At 41.0% G+C, this 19,525-nt stretch overlaps 2 protein-coding genes across 2 annotated transcripts; both read left to right on the top strand.

Annotated features, from left to right (window-relative positions):
- Positions 1–2,347: 2,347 nt before the first annotated feature.
- Positions 2,348–19,265, top strand: CKLF (chemokine like factor). Its single transcript, NM_001252340.1, has 4 exons — positions 2,348–2,425; positions 5,550–5,708; positions 12,538–12,633; positions 19,149–19,265. Exons 1-4 carry the CDS (start codon positions 2,348–2,350, stop codon positions 19,263–19,265), a joined length of 450 nt encoding a protein of 149 aa, NP_001239269.1.
- LOC102153635 (cyclin-C-like) lies at positions 5,737–10,346 on the top strand. The gene is given in 1 exon segment (XM_038538776.1): positions 5,737–10,346. A coding segment is annotated over 1 exon segment (1,038 nt). The 5' UTR covers positions 5,737–7,969; the 3' UTR covers positions 9,008–10,346.
- Positions 19,266–19,525: the final 260 nt, after the last annotated feature.

The raw sequence follows: 19,525 nt of genomic DNA, 5'->3' as shown, positions 1-19,525 counted from the left end.
GGCACGTGTTCTCCCCAGGCACTTGGCACACACTTGGGGTGTCATTTATTCTTCCCAACAGTCCTGCAAGTGGATATTGTCACTCCCAGAATCCTAGCTGAGCTGATCCTCTGAAAACTTCGGAAACTTGTTTAAAATGATCAGAAGTATTCATTAAGGGGTGAAGCTGGAACTCAAGCCAGCCTTCTTGCCTCACAGCCTACGCTCTTTCCTCCAAACTTTGACATTTCCAGGGTCTAGACTGTCAATGTATTAGATGACTCAAGAAAGTGTTAAAAAACACAAACAAAAAACAGACAACAGGCTCAAATAGAGTTTGCTTATGCTAAGCCCCCCCTCCCCCAGCCAAGACTTATCTTGTTTCCAGAAATGGAAGCTTAGGCCAGTCCATCAGAAATAGCCTGATCAATACTATCTAGTTTGGCTGCTTGATATACCCCTGCCATCCCCTAAAGCAAAGTAACCTTGCAACAACCACCCAGCTTTTTTGCCAGTGTAACTTTCTTCTTCTGGCTTCCTTTTGCCTATAGGTCTTTTATCTTGTACAGCTCTTTGGAGCTCCTTTCTATCCACTAGATTGGATGCTGACTGAATCAAATTTTGTTTAAACTCTTTATTTTTTTAAGATATTATTTATTTACTCATGAGAGACACAGAGAGAGAGGCAGAGACACAGGCAGAGGGAGAAGCAGGCTCCACACAGGGAGCCCCAGGCAGGACTCGATTCCCGCTCCCCAGGATCACACCCTGGGCCGAAGGCAGCGCTAAACCGCTGAGCCACCGGGGCTGCCCAAATTTTGTTTAAACTATTAAAAATTAATATACCTCAGTTTATCTTTTAAGAAAGGCACAACCAGGGGATCCCTGGGTGGCGCAGCGGTTTGGCGCCTGCCTTTGGCCCAGGGCGCGATCCTGGAGACCCGGGATCGAATCCCACGTCAGGCTCCCGGTGCATGGAGCCTGCTTCTCCCTCTACCTATGTCTCTGCCTCTCTCTCTCTCTGTGTGTGACTATCATAAATAAATAAAAATTAAAAACAATTAAAAACAAAAAAACAAAAAAAAAAAAGAAAGGCACAACCAAATTCCAACCGAACAGAAAACTAGGGGTGAGAAGGCAGTCTGTAAATCTCATCTATAGTCAGGTAGCAAAAATTCAGCCCAGGTGTGAGGTAGATGGGGTATATATAATTCAACAGGCCCAGGCCCTGAAACCCAAGCTGATGCAGTAAGAACTGTGTGGGCATGCCCATCCTAGTGCTTGGGTGGAAGCATTTCCTACCTTTCTCAGAAATACAAGATGCTAGTAGTCACCTCTAGGACAGAGAAGTCATTTGCGAGAGGGTTCACTCAGTCTCTAGCTCTACCAGAAAACCACAACCCCATCTGAGGCTTTCTGTAATACCTGCCACAGACCTAACACAGGGAAGACGTGCCCTCCATAAACTTCAGGATTAAGTTCCACGTGTTTGTGACTTGGGGTGAGGCTGTTGGATCAGACTGTGATCCCCTGGGGGCAGGGGCAAGGCAGGAGGCCCAGGCCATTGATTCAGAATACACATATTCTACATCCAGTATGTGCCAGGCCCTGGCAACCCTTCAGGGAGAGTAGCGGACGCTGGCAGGCTCCTGCTTTTGTGCAATTTATATTCTTTTTTTTTTTTAAGATTTATTTATTTATTCATGATAGACACAGACTGAGAGAGAGAGGCAGGGACACGGGCAGAGGGAGAAGCAGGCTCCTCGCAGGGAGTCGATCCCGCATCCTGGGATCAGACCTGAACCAAAGGCAGGTGCCCACCCGCTGAGCCACCCAGGCGTCCCGCAATTTATATTCTTAAGATACATGTCAGCTAGTGTTCAGTGCCATGAAGGGAGAGTGATGGTGGCCACTCTAGACGGGGTGACCAGGGGAAATCCTGAGTTGGTGTTAGAGATGCTCAGCGTCCCGGGGTGGCCCTGCAAGGGGTTCCAGCGCACCCCCCATCCCCCGCGTGCACACCCCTCCGGAAACGCTCCGGGCGGGAAGCCCCGGAGTCCTCGGCGCCCGACAGGGCGAGGAGGGCGGTGCTAGGAGGAGCCGCCCGCGTGGCTCCCCGCCGGGCCCCGGAAGTGCCCAGGCGAGCCCCGGACGCCTGCAAGGAGACGGCGGCGAGCAGCGGCCCCCGTGAAGCGCATGCGTAGGAGCGCGAGCCGCGGGGACGTGCGCATGCGCGCGCGAGGGCGGGAAGCCTGGGGGCGCCTCGCGGCGGGGGCGGCGGTTGCTGTGGCGGCGCGAGGCCCGGCGGAGCGGGGCGCTGAGGCGGCGCCCGAGGGGGAGAAGCGCTGCTGCCGCGTCCGCAGGCGTGATGTCGACGCTGAAGCCGAAGCCGAAGCACCGCCCCTTCTGCTTCAGCGTGAAAGGCCACGTGAAGATGCTGCGGCTGGTGAGGCCGGGCCCCCGGGCGGGGCGTGCTGGGCGAGCGCGCAGGGCCGCGGGGGACGGCGCCAGGCGGACGGTTCGCGGTGCGCCCGGAGGCCGCTGCTGCCCGCGGGCTTCACGGACGCGCCGCACGGCCCAGGGAGCACCCTGCTGCGTGGACCGCACCGGGTCAGAGGGACCCGAGGGCTGCGGGGGAGGGAGAGCCCGGGGATTGCCCGGGGCTGCCCCGGCAGGCGGCAGGGAATCGCGGTGTCTGGATCTGCTGGTGAACCTGACGCGCCGTAAGAAAAGGAGAGGAGTCGACGCGGCCCCAAGTCTTGGGCCTAAGCAACGGGAAGGACGGAGCTCGCACCGCCTGAGCACCCGGGAAGCAGATGTAGGAAGGGGATCCGACGCATGGGATCGTCCTGTGGGCAAGGCGTGAGGAAACAGGAGCTGAACGACGGAAGAAGACCTCGGGGAGCCGCGGAGAAGCGCTTTTGCATTTTTTTTTTGAAGATTTTATTTATTTTATTTATTTATTTTATTTATTTATTCATGAGACGGGGGGGAGGGGCACAGGCAGAGGGAGAAGCAGGCTCCCTGCACCGGGAGCCCGACGTGGGACTCGATCCCGGGTCTCCAGGATCGCGCCCTGGGCCAAAGGCAGGCGCCAAACCGCTGCGCCACCCGGGCCGCCCACGTACTTGCATTTTAGAAGTTGTCCCCTAATACCTTTGTCCTGGTAGCTCAGGGGAGATACTAAAGGGCTGTAGCTGTAGGGATGAAGAGGGGATGGGTTCCCAAGACGGTCAGCATTAAATCAACAGGACCTGAGGATTGTGGGGAGTGGTGAGGAGCACCGATAACAGAATTAATTCTAGGGTGGGTGACGGGATAGAGAGTGGTATGAACGATTAAGGGCAAGGAGCAAGCAAGATGAGCCCAGTTTTGGATGCGGTGAATTGGAGATTCCCGTAGGTATTCAGATAGAGATTGCAAATGACCATTTATGTGTGAGATGTTGAGGATTGACTTGGGACACGGACCCACGCTTGTCGACCGAGTCATGAACAGAAGCCAAAGGAACGCCAGCATCTTAAAAGGATGGGTGAAAGGAGAGAAGCCCACCAAGGGAGAATCGCTGCAGGGGTATAAGGACTAGGAAAAAGTGACGTGCAAAGAAAAATAGGAAAAAGACAGGCAATGGCAATTAGGCCATGGGGGTCCCATAGGAGAAGAACTAAAAAATGTTCATGAAGTTTAGTAATTCTGAAAAATCATTGAGCAAAAGTAGTTTTCAGAGTGGTGAAGAAACGTGTGAGATATCGGTGGGATATTTAAAAGAGAACTGGAGACAAAGGCTGAAAGTAATGATAAAAGAGCTGTAAATAATGGATAGGGGAAGAACCTAGTGTGACTGAAATCATAGGAACTTTTAAGAAAATAGATTAATCACCAACGTCAAATTCCATGGTGCAAAAAGTTGACAGAGGATGGGGGCCGAAAAAGTAACCCTAGATTTCATGATCCATGAACTCAAGACTATGGTTCAGTAGAGTAAATGAAGTGGTTTGAGGTGAAATGTTGCTAATAGTAATTATATTAATTATAAAGAACGGCTTTTTAAGTTACTGGTTATATTTGCCACATACTCAGACCAATTTAGAAGCTTAAAGGTAGCTATTTTTAGGCTAATAAAGTGATTGAAAGAATTATGAATAATGAGCCTGTATAGATTTAAGGTTTAAAAGTGAGTGTAGGGGGAAATCCTTGGGTGGCTCAGCGGTTCAGCGCCCACCTTTGGCCAGGGGCATGATCCTGGAGTCCCGGGATCAAGTCCCACCCGACCAGCTCCTGGCATGGGGCCTGCTTCTCCCTCTGCCTGTGTTTGCCTCTCTCTGTGTGTGTCTAAAGTGAATAAATAAAATATTTTTAAAAACTTAAAAATTAAAAAATAATAAAAAATAAAAGTGAATGTAGGGCAGCCTGGGTGGCTCAGCAGTTTAGCGCCGCCTTCAGCCCAGGGCCTCATCCTGGAGACCTGGGATCGAGTACCACGTCAGGCTCCCTGCATGGAGCCTGCTTCTCCCTCTGCCTGGGTCTCTGCATATCTCTCTCTCTCTCTCTCTCTCTCTCTCATGAATAAATAAAATATTAAAAAAAAATAAAAGTGAATGTAGATGCTACCAGCTAACAGACCAATCATAAAAGTCTAGCCAGGGGAAACTCTTGACAAAACCATTTTCCAAAAATATAGAGATTTGGGGTAGAGCTGTAACATGACAGCTTCTACGAACATGAAATTGACAGACTCCCTGAGACCTATCAGCTTATTTTTCCTTTAGGTCACTTAACATTTCTGTGTTTTATATCATCTTCCTTTGGAAATGAGATTGAATTAGATTATCTTCAAGGCTTTTTTTTAACTCAAAATATTCATCAATTCTGATTGCATTCTATTTAGGTTAGAGAAAATATGTAAAAAGTGAAGCATCAGTATTGTTGAGAGTTTTTTTTTTTTCCTTTTCTCCCCCACAGGGTTCTTCAGAGAATTGTTTTTCTCTAACAATTTATTTTTAATTTTTCTCCAATATTTTTCATGGCAACATTCTATGTGTAAATTTGACAGTAGATTCCAGATTGCTAAGAGTTAAGGAGTGATGATGAGCAGATGGTAAGGAATTACACAGTCACCATACAGGTGTTTTTGCAAAGCATCATAGAGAGAAGTAGAAAACAGGAGTTTTCTTTGGGGACCAGGATGAATGGAAGGCATGTGTGTGTGTGTTTTAAGAGAAGAGAACTTGGATATGTTTGTATTATGATAAGGAAAGGAGCCAGTGAGGAGAGATTGGAAGGTCTGAGAGAGAGAAAAAAAAAAGATATGTAGTAGGAAAAGATGAAGGGAGAAAGTGATGGTATTAAGGGAAGTGATGGTATTAGTTGTACAAGTGGAATGACAGAGAGGGACGCCTAGTCCCCTAAAACACAAAAAAAAAGGCAATATCCATACATTTTAGTAATTTTTCTTTTAGGTGTGCATATATATGGCATAAACACATTTATTACTTTAGAAATGATCATTTTTACAGCTTAAACTTGCATTCAGTAATCATTGAATGAATCTTTTTTTTTTATCCTTATAGGCACTAAATGTGACATCCATGACCTTTTTTATCATTGCACAAGCCCCTGAACCATACATTGTCATCACTGGATTTGAAGTCACTATTACTTTCTTTTTCATACTTTTATATATTCTGAGGCTTGATCGAATAATGGACTGTTTATTTTGGCCTTTGCTTGTAAGTGCTCAGTTTTACTATTAAAATTAACTAGTTTTTTTCCCGTCATAGACATTTTTAAAGACTAGTCTTTAGTTTTTTAAGCCTTTATGGAATGTCTGATAGGCTTAAGAAGGAGGAAATCTACCCACTGCTACCATATTCTGTGTTGTTACTGGTGCAACCACAGAGCATAAATTCTCCTCTGAGCTCCCACCTACCAGTAGATGGGACTGACCCTTCTGTTAGAATTCACTTAAGTGTTTATCTATTAAAGAAATTTAAATTTAAAATTATGCTAAGAAAATTATAGAGCATTCTTAATCTTTATCTCCCTTTTAAGTACGTATTGAGATGGCTTCAAAATTGGGGAAAGAGATGGAGGCAGATACACAAGTATCCAAATCTTATATATCTCGGATCTCTAAATGGAAAACTAAAATAATCTGGGAAATGAAGTACAGGGTTATCTTACGTAAGAATGTCTGTAATCATTAATGCTAAATAATTAACTCATCTTATACTACCTTATTTAATAGCATATGAACTTACCTACTCATAGCATTGAGAATAACTGCCCAGTAGAGTGCCTACATGGTTCTGAAAACAGCCAAAATAGGCAAGTTGAAGATGCTAGTTAAGGTGAACATGTCCCTTTAGCCAGTACTATTATCCAGTTCTGGGATGAACTGAATGACCTTACCTCTCTCTCCTGTTTTAAGTTTTGTCCCCAGCATCCTGTCTCTGTATGTCTCCCTCCTAAGACCCCTTGCTACCACTCCCACCTTTGGCTGGACTGATAGCTGCAGTTAAGTCTTCCTCTGCTGCACTTGTCCCATCTTCCTGGATTCCAAAGTGCTGATATCCAAGCTAGTAACCCCTATTAAGAAGGGAGGACTTTAGAGCTATTCTCAAACCATAAGCATGCCTTCAAGTGGTACCTTCTAGAACCACCTTCAAAGGCCAATGATGAACATTTCAAGCTAATCACAAGCTGAAAAAGTCCCAAAAGGAGAAATCTGGGAAATAGGATCTTCATAGCAATTCTCTAAACTTCTACTTGATCACACTTTTAGAGCTGGACTTGACTGGAGGGAAGTCTAGGAAAAGAGATCACAATGCCCTCTTCAGCTGGCCCTCAGAGTATATAATGTCCTTTAGTAGCAGAAAGAGCTAGGCTAAATTATTCTAGGAATTTCTTCAAGGACATAAGCATGGCCCATATCCTCTTTACTCAACAAGTTGTATAGTTGCTCTTCACATTCTGCTTTCCAAGGTTAATAAATCTAATGCATTTTAGTATTTTTTCTCCAAACTATAATTCTCTAGAACTTATTATAGACCCTAGCAATAAACTTGGAGCCCTAAGCTTAACAAACTACACTGAGAGGGCGAGTGGCCTATGTGTAGACTGAAATTTAGTTTCCAGTTCTCTGAGGATCAAACTTTGCTGAGAAATGGTGCTATGTGGTCAAATATGGGATTATTCCCTTATGAAACCCAGATTCCTCTCTGTTCTTGATCTAGGAGAATCATTTATTCAGCAAGTGTTACATGTCTGCTAATCCCAGCTTCTGTAATGTGTTCTTTGATAAAATACAAATCTTTTTTTAAATTTATTTTTTAATTTTTTTTATTTATGATAGTCACACACACAGAGAGAGAGGCAGAGACACAAGCAGAGGGAGAAGCAGGCTCCATGCACCGGGAGCCCGACATGGGATTCGATCCCGGGTCTCCAGGATCGTGCCCTGGGCCAAAGGCAGGCGCCAAACCGCTGCGCCACCCAGGGATCCCATAAAATACAAATCTTATGACTGTGAAATTTTCAATGTAGCCAAGAAGCAAGACAGATGAGTAATTCAGTAATAGGTGCTGGGATAGATGCGTACCCAGAATCATATGGAGGCATCCAGCCAGGGAAGGGGACCAAATCATCATAGGCTTTCCTGAAAAAAACTATGCCTGAGTCGAGGGCTGAAGGATTAAAAGTAGTTAGTTAGCAGGTATGGGGATCAGAGGGCTTTCCTGGTAGAGGAAGCAGTATATGTGAGAGTCTAGGGGAAGGAAGAGCATGACACTCCAGGACCTGCCTGTAGTTCTGAATGGATGGGATATTGAGTTGTGGAAGAGAGGGGGCAAGAGTGGAGTCTTGAGAAGCAGTAGGAGGTCAAAGCATTGCAAGCCTTTATGTGCCCTGGGTTTTAACCAAAGGGCATTGTAAGCTTTTCAGGGGTTTTAAATGAGAGTCACATGAGCAGCTTACAATTTAGGAAATTGCCATGGTCAGTGTCAATAATGGCTTAAAGAGGAACAAAACTAGACGTAGGTCTCAGAGACCACTTAAAAATTTGGTTCTAGAGATCCAGGAGCACGGTTACCGGGCGGGCTGGGTCTATGGTCGCTCTGCGGGCTGCTCTGCCGGCTGGTGCTTTTTTTATCAGGGCAAGCTGTGTTCCATAGCAGGGAACTTTTGGCAGAGCTCCCATTATTTGCAGTGGATTTTGGATAAACAAGATCTGTTGAAGGAACGCCTGAAGGATTTAAAGTTTCTCTCAGAAGAAGAGTATTGGAAATTACAAATATTTTTTACAAATGTTATTCAAGCATTAGGTGAACATCTTAAAATTAAGACAACAAGTTCTTGAACAGTCTATTTCAAGAGATTCTATGCCAGGTATTCTCTGAAAAGTATAAATCTTGTATTTTAAAAAAAATCTTGTGTTAATGGCTCCTACTGTGTGTTTTTGGCATCCAAAGTAGAGGAATTTGGAGTAGTCTCAAATACAAGATTGATTTCTGCTGCTACTTCTGTATTAAAAACCAGATTTTCATATGCCTTTCCAAAGGAATTTCCTTATAGGATGAACCATATATTAGAATGTGAATTCTATCTTTTAGAACTAACGGATTGTTGCTTGATAGTGTATCATCCTTACAGACCTTTGCTCCAGTATGTGCAGGACGTGGGCCAAGAAGACATGTTGCTTCCCCTTGCATGGAGGATAGTGAATGATACCTACAGAACGGATCTTTGCCTACTCTATCCTCCTTTCATGATAGCTTTAGCTTGTCTACATGTAGCTTGTGTTGTTCAGCAGAAAGATGCCAGACAGTGGTTTGCTGAGCTTTCTGTGGATATGGAGAAGATTTTAGAAATAATCAGGGTTATTTTAAAACTGTATGAGCAGTGGAAGAATTTTGATGAGCGAAAAGAGATGGCAACTATTCTTAGTAAGATGCCAAAGCCAAAACCTCCTCCAAACAGTGGAGAGCAGGGTCCAAATGGAAGTCAGAACTCTAGCTACAGCCAACCTTAAAACATTCTGAAGAATTCCATAGTGGACCAGTTGGAAATAAACCATTGGACAGATTTCAGTTATGTCTTCAATGGAACACAAATGAAAATGAATAGCTTGCTTCTGTCAAACATATTGGGAAGTGATTTTATTTTTGCAAAATAAGTTTTTCTTTACCTAATTTGATTCTAGTACATAATTCATTAAAATTGATTATAATTGATTATAAAAGCTTGGAAAGGTTCTAAGGGGACCTACAGACAGTCTTACATAGATATTTCAAAATTAATAGCTTTTGATTAGTATACTTTTTCTTAATTTGGATAATAGAAATTATAGCTTTTTATTAAGCCAAGAAACATAAAGCATAATTTGTTTAAAATTCTCTTTGGTCATTGAAGGACCAAAAAAGGACATAAAAAGTCAAATATATGACGGTTTTTTTTCCCTCCTTAAGTTAAACTTTAAAACTGTATTTTAGGAATCAAATCTTAACAAAATCCTGGAAGATTTTGGTAATGATGTTGATAATTTCAGTAGGCACTTGATAATCAAGTACCTATTTACTTAAAAGTACTTTTTATTCAATAGTTTTAGTATCTTGCCATGGAAGATACTAGCCCAGCCTAGCAGAAAAGTGCAATATGTATAGCATACTTTGACATTTTAAAAGTTATTATTAATTCCATAACCATTTTGAAGTGTTGGGCAAACTTAAAAAAAAAATCCTACATGATGTTCTTTGCATTTGATTCACAATTAATCAGGCATTTTGAAAGCTAATTGGATAAAACATCATAATATGGTTGAAATTTGGTAACATTTTAATGTTAATTTTTACTCTGCTGTGAAAAGTTTTCTTTTTTTAAGTTTTTTATATTACATCACACCCTAGTTTATTTTTGTGTCTTAGTGTGGATTTACAAATTTACTACAGGTAAATTGAGCCAGGAACACAATCAGGTTTCAGGCCAGTTTGATACTGGCTGTTCTTAATTCTCATGAGTGTAGGACTTTGTTTTTGGTTGTTTTTTTTTTAATTTTTATTTATTTATGATAGAGAGAGAGAGAGAGGCAGAGACATAGGCAGAGGGAGAAGCAGGCTCCATGCACCGGGAGCCCAACGTGGGATTGGATCCCGGGTCTCCAGGATCGTGCCCTGGGCCAAAGGCAGGCGCCAAACCGCTGTGCCACCCAGGGATCCCGAGTGTAGGACTTTGAACTAAATGTTATGTCAGTGGGACTGTGCTATCTGTGGAACTTAAAATAATAATTTTCTTCAGATTTGAAGGAGAGTAATAAAATTTGGAGTCATAGGATATTGATGTACAATTTAAGGATTAAATTTTTTATAAATCAATTGTGAACAATGGATTATTAAATTAAATGTTGACTTCCTAGTATAAAACTTCAAGAATAAAAGTAAAGTTCTCCAGCTTAAAAAAAAAAAAATTGGTTCTAGGGACGCCTGGGTGGCTCAGTGGTTAAGCGTCTGCCTTCAGCTCAGGTCCTGATCCTGGAATCTAGGATTGAGTTCCACATCAGGCTCCTTGTGTGGAGCCTGTGTCTCCCTCTGCCTGTGTCTCCACCTCTCTCTCTCTATCTCTCTCTCTCTCTCAAATAAATAAAATCTTTTAAAAAAATTGTTGGTTCTGTAATCCAGGCATGAAAATTATAAAGGCCTGAACTACAGTGATAACAGTAGTTGTAGAGAAAGGGTTAACCGGGTAGAATTGATAGGACTACGTACATAAGAATTAAGAATATCTGCCATTTAAGTATCTTGAGATGATAATGATATAGGAACTACAGAAAGAAGAATAGGTTTAAGGAAGGGCCAGGGAGAGGAATGCAATGAGTTCAGTTTGAGAAATACTAGGTTTTAGTTGCTTATGGAATATTCAGATGGAAATACTCAAAACAGGTCTGAAGTTTGGGAGATAGGAGTTAAAGCTGCAACTTTGGAAGTCAACACCTTGTGATGGTAGATGAGCTCTGGGACTGGCCTAAATGGGAAAGAAAGAATGGAAAGCAAGCTGAAGGTAAAACTGGGAAACGCCCACATATTGGGTGAAAAGGAGGAGGAGCCAGAGAAAAGCAGGAAAGAATGCAAGGGAGACCCATGTCATAGAAGGCAAGCGAGGAAAACATTTCAAAAAGGAGTGGTGAACACTGGCACATGTAAAGAGAGCAAAATAAGTCCTGGAAGAAATAAATATTCACAGACTGTATTCCTGGAGGTCCCTTGACCAAAATGGTGTCCCTCAAGTGGACAGGTGACCAGAAAGCTGAAAGTATGGTTAGACTGAGCAGAGGAAGAGAAACAACCGTAACTAGAGGGGTGCTGCATTGAGGAAAGCTAGCCAGGGACAAAGAAGGTTAATGAACAGAATAAGGTCCCTGCAGAGTGGTACACTCCCTAGAACCCACTTTTACCCATAAGCCATTCATATACACTTTCCTGAATTACTCACAGGAGGCAGGGCTGTCTGTCTGAAGTAAATGTGTGGCTTGCCTTGAGGCCAGCAAAATATCCAACACAGAAGAACATTAACCAATGACAGTCTGAATATTTCTTGCAAATGAGAACTTTTTCTTCCTACATGCATCTAATCTTGCCTGGTCCCCATGGAACTCTTCCTATTTTTTTTTTTTTTTGTTTGTTTTGAGAAAATGTGAATGAGGCAGAGGGATAGAATTTCAAGCAGATTCTGTGCTGAGCGTGGAGCCCAACATGGGGCTCTATCTCATGACCCTGAGATCATGACCTGAACTGAAATCAAGAGGTGAATGCTCAACCTACTGAGCCACCTATGCACCCCCATTTTCTTTTTAATAACCACATTTCTAAATTACCAGTTTAAGGTCTGATATTTGTATATTAACAATACATTCCTGCCTACAGTTCCCTGTAAACAGATATAAACCATTCCAGAATAAAGACAGTTTACCTTTCCCACACTATACATCCATTCAAAATGCTAGCTTAAAGCCATTGTTCAGAGGGCAAAAGCTTTGTTTCTAGAAATCACTAAAGAAATGAACTACATGATCAGAAATAATAGCATAAACAGCCAGCCATTGCATGCAGATGTATGAAAGTTTTTTCCTGAAAATTACTACTTTCTGCCAAGTGGGTGCAGCTTTTTTATGAATTACATTAACTGCATTTTAGTAACATTATAGAGTTGTCTGATTTACAGTGTAAACAACTCCACATTTTCTCTTAGCATTCTGTACCATTCTATTATAAACCTTCCACACAATACATCATCCAGTCCCAACCAGATGAGTTCTCCTTCCAACTGCATTTAAATAAAAAGGAAAGTCTAAGTAGTTAAATGATTGGTATATCATAGGTCAAGAAAAACACTAGGCATTGCTGTAGACCAAATGCAATATAGGCATCATTTTACTGTGGCACTTGGATTTCCTAAAATAATTTTTAAAACCACTAAATTTAATAAAATGAAAATTTCAAAATCTCTAGGCAGCTGATTTATTTTTTGGTGATCTTCATGTAAAGCTGACCTTGCTATTCTGTGTTTTAGGATATTATCAACTCAGCGATAGCAGCAATATTCATGATAATCATATCTGTGTTGTCACTGTTACCAGAAACCACAACATTTATAGTCCTTGGAGGGGTAAGTATAGGTTTTTCTGATTTCTTGCTTTAGGTTTAATTAGTATTCAAATTTCCTTGAAAAATAGATACAAGAACAGAAATCTACACTGTATTCATCCTTGGGGCTCTTAGGCCAGTATATAGTCCCTAGTGGCTTAATATTTTTTGTGTGAGTACATGTCCTGATTAACATGGAAGAATATGATTTCACCCTAAAACTGAAGTTAACCAAGCTGTAGTTCCTATATATTCTGCATCAATATTCAGGGCTAGACTAGACTGATCTGTTACATTTAGCTCTGAGAAACCTGATGTCAAGCAGAAGACCATGGATGAGTCTCATAGCTCTCCCTTTTAAAGAAAAGGCTATATACCACTTGTTAAGGTGAGACAGATTGCTCTGAACTCAGTTTTGTTTTGTTTTGGTTTTGTCCAGATCTTTCTTCAGATGGAATATAAGATGTCTCATGACATGGTGGTAGGAAGCTTTATAACTAAAGAATTTATTTTGAACTTTACTTGAAGAGAAGCAAGCCAGTTTAATCAGACTTTATCCAGGAAGGCAAGCCAAAATAAATAAGAATCAAATAATTGAGTTTTAGTTCCATCTGATACTCTTCTGAAATTTCTTTTTTTTTTTCTCTTCTGAGATTTCTTTTTTTTTTCTTCTGAGATTTCTTATAGGAGGTTCAAAATCATTTGGCTTTTATAGATTCTGATCTAGAGATGTGAATCAGAAAGTTCTTAAATAAATCTCCCTCCTACTTCCTTGTCTTTCCATAGTATGGGCCACTTAGGAGAACTAACCATTCTCAGATAGCCATGTATGTCACAGTCCATGGTTTTTCATCTCCTTATTAAGCCCCAAGCAACTTCATAAGGGATAAGAATTATTCTAGAAATGAAATAGTGCTATAATAGCAATTTCTTTTTCAATATTGCCCTGGCTATTTGGGGTCTTTTCCGATTCCACACAAATCATAAGATTATTTGTTCCAACTCTCTGAAGAAAGTCCATGGTATTTTGATAGGGATTGCACTAAATGTGTAAATTGTCCTGGGTAGCATTGACATTTTCACATATTAATTCTTCTAATCCATGAGCATGGAATATTTTTCCATCTCTTTGCATCTTCCTCAATTTCTTTCAGAAGTGTTCTGTAGTTTTTAGGGTATAGATCCTTTACCTCTTTGGTTAGGTTTATTCCTAGGTATCTTATGCTTTGGGGTACAATTGTAAATGGGATTGACTCCTTAATTTCTCTTTCTTCAGTTTCGTTGTTAGCGTACAGAAATGCCACTGATTTCTGGGCATTGATTTTGTATCCCGCCACACTGCCGATATGAGTTCTAGCAATCTTGGGGTGGAGTCTTTTGGGTTTTCTATGTACAGTATCATGTCATCTGCAAAGAGGGAGAGTTTGACTTCTTCTTTTCCAATTTGAATGCCTTTTATTTCTTTTTGTTGCCTGATTGCTGAGGCTAGGACTTCTAGTACTATGTTGAATATCAGTGGTGAGAGTGGACATCCCTGTCGTGTTCCTGATCTTAGGGGAAAGGCTCCCAGTGTTTCCCCATTGAGAATGATATTTGCTGTGGGCTTTTCATAGATGGCTTTTAAGATGTTGAGGAATGTTCCCTCTAGCCCTACACTATGAAGAGTTTTGATCAGGAATGGATGCTGTATTTTGTCAAATGCTTTCTCTGCATCTATTGAGAGGATCATATGGTTCTTGTTTTTTCTCTTGTTGATAATGATCTATCATGTTGATTGCTTTACGAGTGTTGAACCAGCCTTGCATCCCAGGCATAAATCCCACTTGGTCATGGTGAATAATCTTCTTAAAGTACTGTTGGATCCTATTGGCTAGTATCTTGTAGAGAATTTTTGCATCTGTGTTCATCAGGGATATTGGTCTATAATTCTCCTTTTTGGTGGGGTCTTTGTCTGGTTTTGGAATTAAGGTGATGCTGGCCTCATAGAACGAGTTTGGAAGTATTCTATCCCTTTCTACCTTTTGGAACAGCTTTAGTAGAATAGGTATTGTTTCTTCTTTAAATGTTTGATAGAATTCCCCTGGGAAGCCATCTGGCCCTGGACTTCTGTGTCTTGGGAGGTTTTTGATGGCTGCTTCAATTTCCTCCCTGGTTATTGGCCTGTTCAGGTTTTCTGTTTCTTCCTGTTCCAGTTTTGTAGTTTGTGGTTTTCCAGAAATGCATCCATTTTTTCTAGATTGCCTAATTTATTGGTGGATAGCTGCTCATAATATGTTTTTTAAATTGCTTGTATTTCCTTGGTATTGGTTGTGATCTCTCCTTTTTCATTTGTGATTTTATTAACTAGAGTCTTTTCTCTTTTCTTTATAATAAGGTTGGCTAATGGTTTATCTATCTTATTAATTCTCTCAAAGAACCAACTCCTGGTTTTGTTGATCTGTTCCACAGTTCTTCTGGTCTCTATTTCATTGAGTTCTGCTCGAATCTTTATTAACTCTCTTCTTCTGCTGGGTGTAGGTTTTATTTGCTGTTCTTTCTCCAGTTCCTTTAGGTGCAAGGTTAGCTTGTGTACTTCAGTTTTTTCCAATTTTTTGAGGGGTGCTTGTATTGCGATGTATTTCCCTCTCAGTACTGCTTTTGCTGTATCCCAAAGATTTTGAATGGTTGTATCTTCATTCTCATTAGTTTCCATGAATATTTTTTTAAAGATTTTATTTATTTATGAGAGAGACAGAGAGAGAGAGAGGCACAGGGAGAAGCAGGCTCCATGCAGGGAGCCCGATGCCGGACTTGATCCCAGGACTCCAGGATCACGCCCTGGGCCGAAGGCAGGTGCTAAACCGCTGAGCCACCTAGGGATCTCCCTCCATGAATCTTTTTAATTCTTCTCTAATTTACTGGTTGACCCTTTCATCTTTTATCAGGATGATCTTTAACCTCCACGTGTTTGAATTTCTTCCAAATTTCTTCTTGTGATTGAGTTCAAGTTTCAAAGCATTATGGTCTGAAAATATGCAGGGGTTAAGACCTGATTTGTGACCCAGTATGTGGTCTATTCTAGAGAAAGTTCCATGTGCACTTGAGAAGAATGTGTATTCAGTTGAGTTTGGATATAAAGTTCTGTAAATATCTGTGAAATCCATCTGGTTCAGTGTATCATTTAAAGGTCTTGTTTCTTTGGAGATGTTATGCTTAGAAAATCTGTCATTTGCAGAAAGCACTGTATTGAAGTCTCCCAGTATTAGTGTATTATTATCTAAGTATGTCTTTACTTTGGTTATTAATTGATTGATATACTTGGCAGCTCCCACATTAGGGGCATAAATATTCATGATTGTTAGGTCCTCTTGTTGGATAGATCCTTTAAGTATGATATAGTGTCCCTCTTCATCTCTTACTACAGTCTTTGGAATAAACTTTAATTTATCTGATATGAGGATTGCTACCCCTGCTTTCTTTTCAGGACCATTTGAATGGTAAATGGTTCTCCAGCCTTTCATTTTCAGGCTGGAGGTGTCCTTAGGTCTAAAATGAGTCTCTTGTAGACAGCAAATAGATGGGTCTTGTTTTTTTATCCAGTCTGAAACCCTGAGTCTTTTGATGGGATAATTAAGCCCATTCACCATGTTCAGAGTTACTATTGAAAGATGTGAATTTAGTGTCATCATAATACCTATTCAGTCCCTGTTTTTGTGGATGATTTCTTTGGGCCTCCTCTTTCTTTTACGGGGTCTCCCTTAATATTTCTTGCAGAGATGGTTTGGTGGTCACATATTCTTTCAGTTTCTGCCTATATTGGAAGCTCTTTATCTCTTCTTCTATTCTGAATGTGAGCCTTGCTGGATAGAGCATTCTTGGCTGCATATTCTTCTCATTTAGGACCCTGAATATATCCTACCAGCCCTTTCTGGCCTGCCAGGTCTCTGTGGAGAGGTCTGCTGTTAATCTAACATTTCTCCCCATATAAGTTAGGGATCTCTTGTCTCTTATTGCTTTAAGGATTTTCTCTTTGTCTTTGGAATTTGCAAGTTTCACTATTAAATGTTGAGGTATTGAATGCTTTTTATTGATTGGGGGGGGGGGGACTCTCTCTATGTCCTGGATCTGAATGCCTGTTTCTCTCTCCAAGTTAGGGAAGTTCTCAGCTATGATTTGTTCAAATATGCTTTCTGGTCCTCTGTCCCTAACACCAATTAAACGTAGATTTTTTTCCTTCTGAGGCTGTCATTTATTTCCTTTAACCTTTCCTTGTGGTCTTTTAATTCTTTTTCTCTTTTTTCCTCAGCTTCCTTCCTTGCCATCAACTTGTCTTCTATGTCACTCACTCTTTCTTCTACCTCATTAACCCTCATCGTTAGGACCTCCAGTTTGGATTGCATCTCATTTAATTGATTTTTAATTTCGGCCTGATTAGATCTAAATTCTGCAGTCATGAAGTCTCTTGAATCCATTATGCTTTTTTCCAGAGCCACCAGTAGCTTTATTATTGTACTTCTGAATTGGCTTTCTGACATTGAATTTTAATTCAAATTCTGTAACTCTGTGGCAGAGAGTACCATTTCTGATTCTTTCTTTTGTGGTGAGTTCTTCTTTCTAGTCATTTTGCTCAGTGAAGAGTGGCTAAAAACGAGTTGTACTTATTAGAAGCGCAAACTCTTCTCTCTGTAGCATTCCAGCTGTTCTCTCTTTAACTCTCAGGTCGAATTTGTAGGTTTTCAGGATGATTTGAAAGTTATCTAGGTAAGTTGGTGGGGACAGGTGATTTGGGGGACCCTACTCTTCCGCCATCTTGCCCCGCCCCTTAAATATTTTTTTTAAACTTACGAATAAAAAAAAAGATAATCTTATCCCTCTACTATGGAGAAAGAGGAACAAGGCATAGGACTTACAATTGACCCTTGAACATCAATCCCCCCACACACACTTGAAACTTTTTAAACTCTGACTTCCCAAAAACTTAGCTACTAATAGCCTACTGCTGACAAGAAGCACTGAAAATATAAAGTTAACACATATTTTCTATATTATATATATATTAAACCCTGTATCTTACAATAAAGTAAGCTAGAGAAAAGAAAATGTTATTAAGAAAATCATAAGAGAAAATACATTTACAGTACTGTACTATAATTATTGGAAAAAAAATCATATGTAAGAGGACCTATGCAGTTCAAACCCATGTTGTTCAAAGGTCAACTGTACTTTTACTCATTTGCTTATTCATTCATTGATTCATGGTTTAAAAATATGCACTTTAGTAGATGCTGACAAAATATAGAGTTGTGCTGTCCAGTGCAGTATCCACTAGCCACATATGACTACTGAGCCCTGGGAATGTGGCTGGTCTGATTGAGATGATCTATACATTTAAAATACACACTGGATTTCAATTACTTACCAAAAACTGTATAACATTTCATAATAATTTATTATATTGATGACATATTAAAATTATATTTTGGATATACTGGGCTAAACAAAATATGTTATTAAAATTAATTTCACTTGTTTTTTGTTCTTTTTAATGTGCTATTAGAAAATTTTAAATTATGTGGCTTACATTGGTGACTCACATTATATTTCTTTTGACAGCATGGACTAGAACATGAGCCCACCTTATCCTCAAATTGCTTAGAGCCTAATACAGAGAACAGAAATGCAAACAACTGTATATAAGCCATTGATAGAGTACTGTAGGCCACAAAAAAGAGAAAGCAGCTACCTTGCTCTGTCAGTAGAAATGCAACTTCCTAGGAATAAAGGGGAGACAAGGGAGATGTTTCCAGGTAGAAGAACCAGCAACATGCAGAGTACCAGAGTTATGGATGGATAGGTAGGAGGTACTTTTTGTGGTCAGAACCTAGGAAGCTGAGTTTGAGATTCAGGATGGAAAATGGAATGGAATCTAGAGCCAAGAGGCCAGACTTCCTGGCCATTGGATGGAACTGACCAAATAGCATGCAAGGTATATTCTTCTTTTCTAGCCCAGGTGCCAGCTCTCAGATAGCCATCAGAATACCTAAAGACCAGGTTCTAGTTTATTCCCTTTACCTTTTTTTTTCTCCTGAGGCCTCCTTAGAATCCCACCCTTAAGTGGATGTAGCCTAGCCTTTAAGAGTTCACTTTGGATCATCTTATCATTCCAGTTCTCTAAAGTGTTTATCACAGCTACAGTTGCAATGATTTAATCTTGAGCTGGTGTTAACTTTGGCCCTTTCTTCAGTAGAGTTTGTAATAAGAAAGGCAGTTGAACATTGAGGGCAGGTCAAGAGATCCAGACAAGTATTAATTTCAGAGCCCACACCACTTCAATATTATTTCTGCTTACCTAAGTTATCTTTTCCCTTTCTCTAGGCAGCTAGGGAACTTGAGAATGAGAATAAAAGGATCCTTGAAGTTTCCTCCCAGTTTAGCATTAGGTGGAAGTGGATGGAGCAATCTCAGTATCCTAGCAGGAGAGGAAGCCAAATAAAACCTGTGTGAATGATGGAGGTCCAGACCGCCGGGACAGCAGTGACAAAGTGTGTTTGTTTCCAGGTGTTTGGACTCCTAGTAGCAGTGTGCTGTATTGCCGATGGGGTCCTTATGTACCGGAAGCTTCTATTTAATCCAAGTGGTCCTTATCAGAAACGTACGATTCATGACAAAATATAAAGGTTTTGTCATTTTATATTACTTTTTAGTTGATCCTAAGTATTAAATATATTTTTTTATTCTTCCACCTATTTCCTGTGGTTGTTCTTTTAATCTCAATATGGGAACTGGAAGAAGAGATGTGGGAAATCTGCCCAGCGCTCACCAATACTGTCACTTCCAAGTGAGCGCTGGTAGCACCAGGATCTGATCGGGTTGGATTTTCCTGCTCCTGGGCCTGGGTGGCAGAGAAGAATGCATCCGGACCTCCGGGGTCTCCG

This window comes from Canis lupus, chromosome 5 (genome assembly GCF_011100685.1).
Source record: "Canis lupus familiaris isolate Mischka breed German Shepherd chromosome 5, alternate assembly UU_Cfam_GSD_1.0, whole genome shotgun sequence".
Lineage (NCBI taxonomy): Eukaryota > Metazoa > Chordata > Mammalia > Carnivora > Canidae > Canis > Canis lupus.
This window is presented reverse-complemented; position numbering and strand designations above follow the sequence as displayed.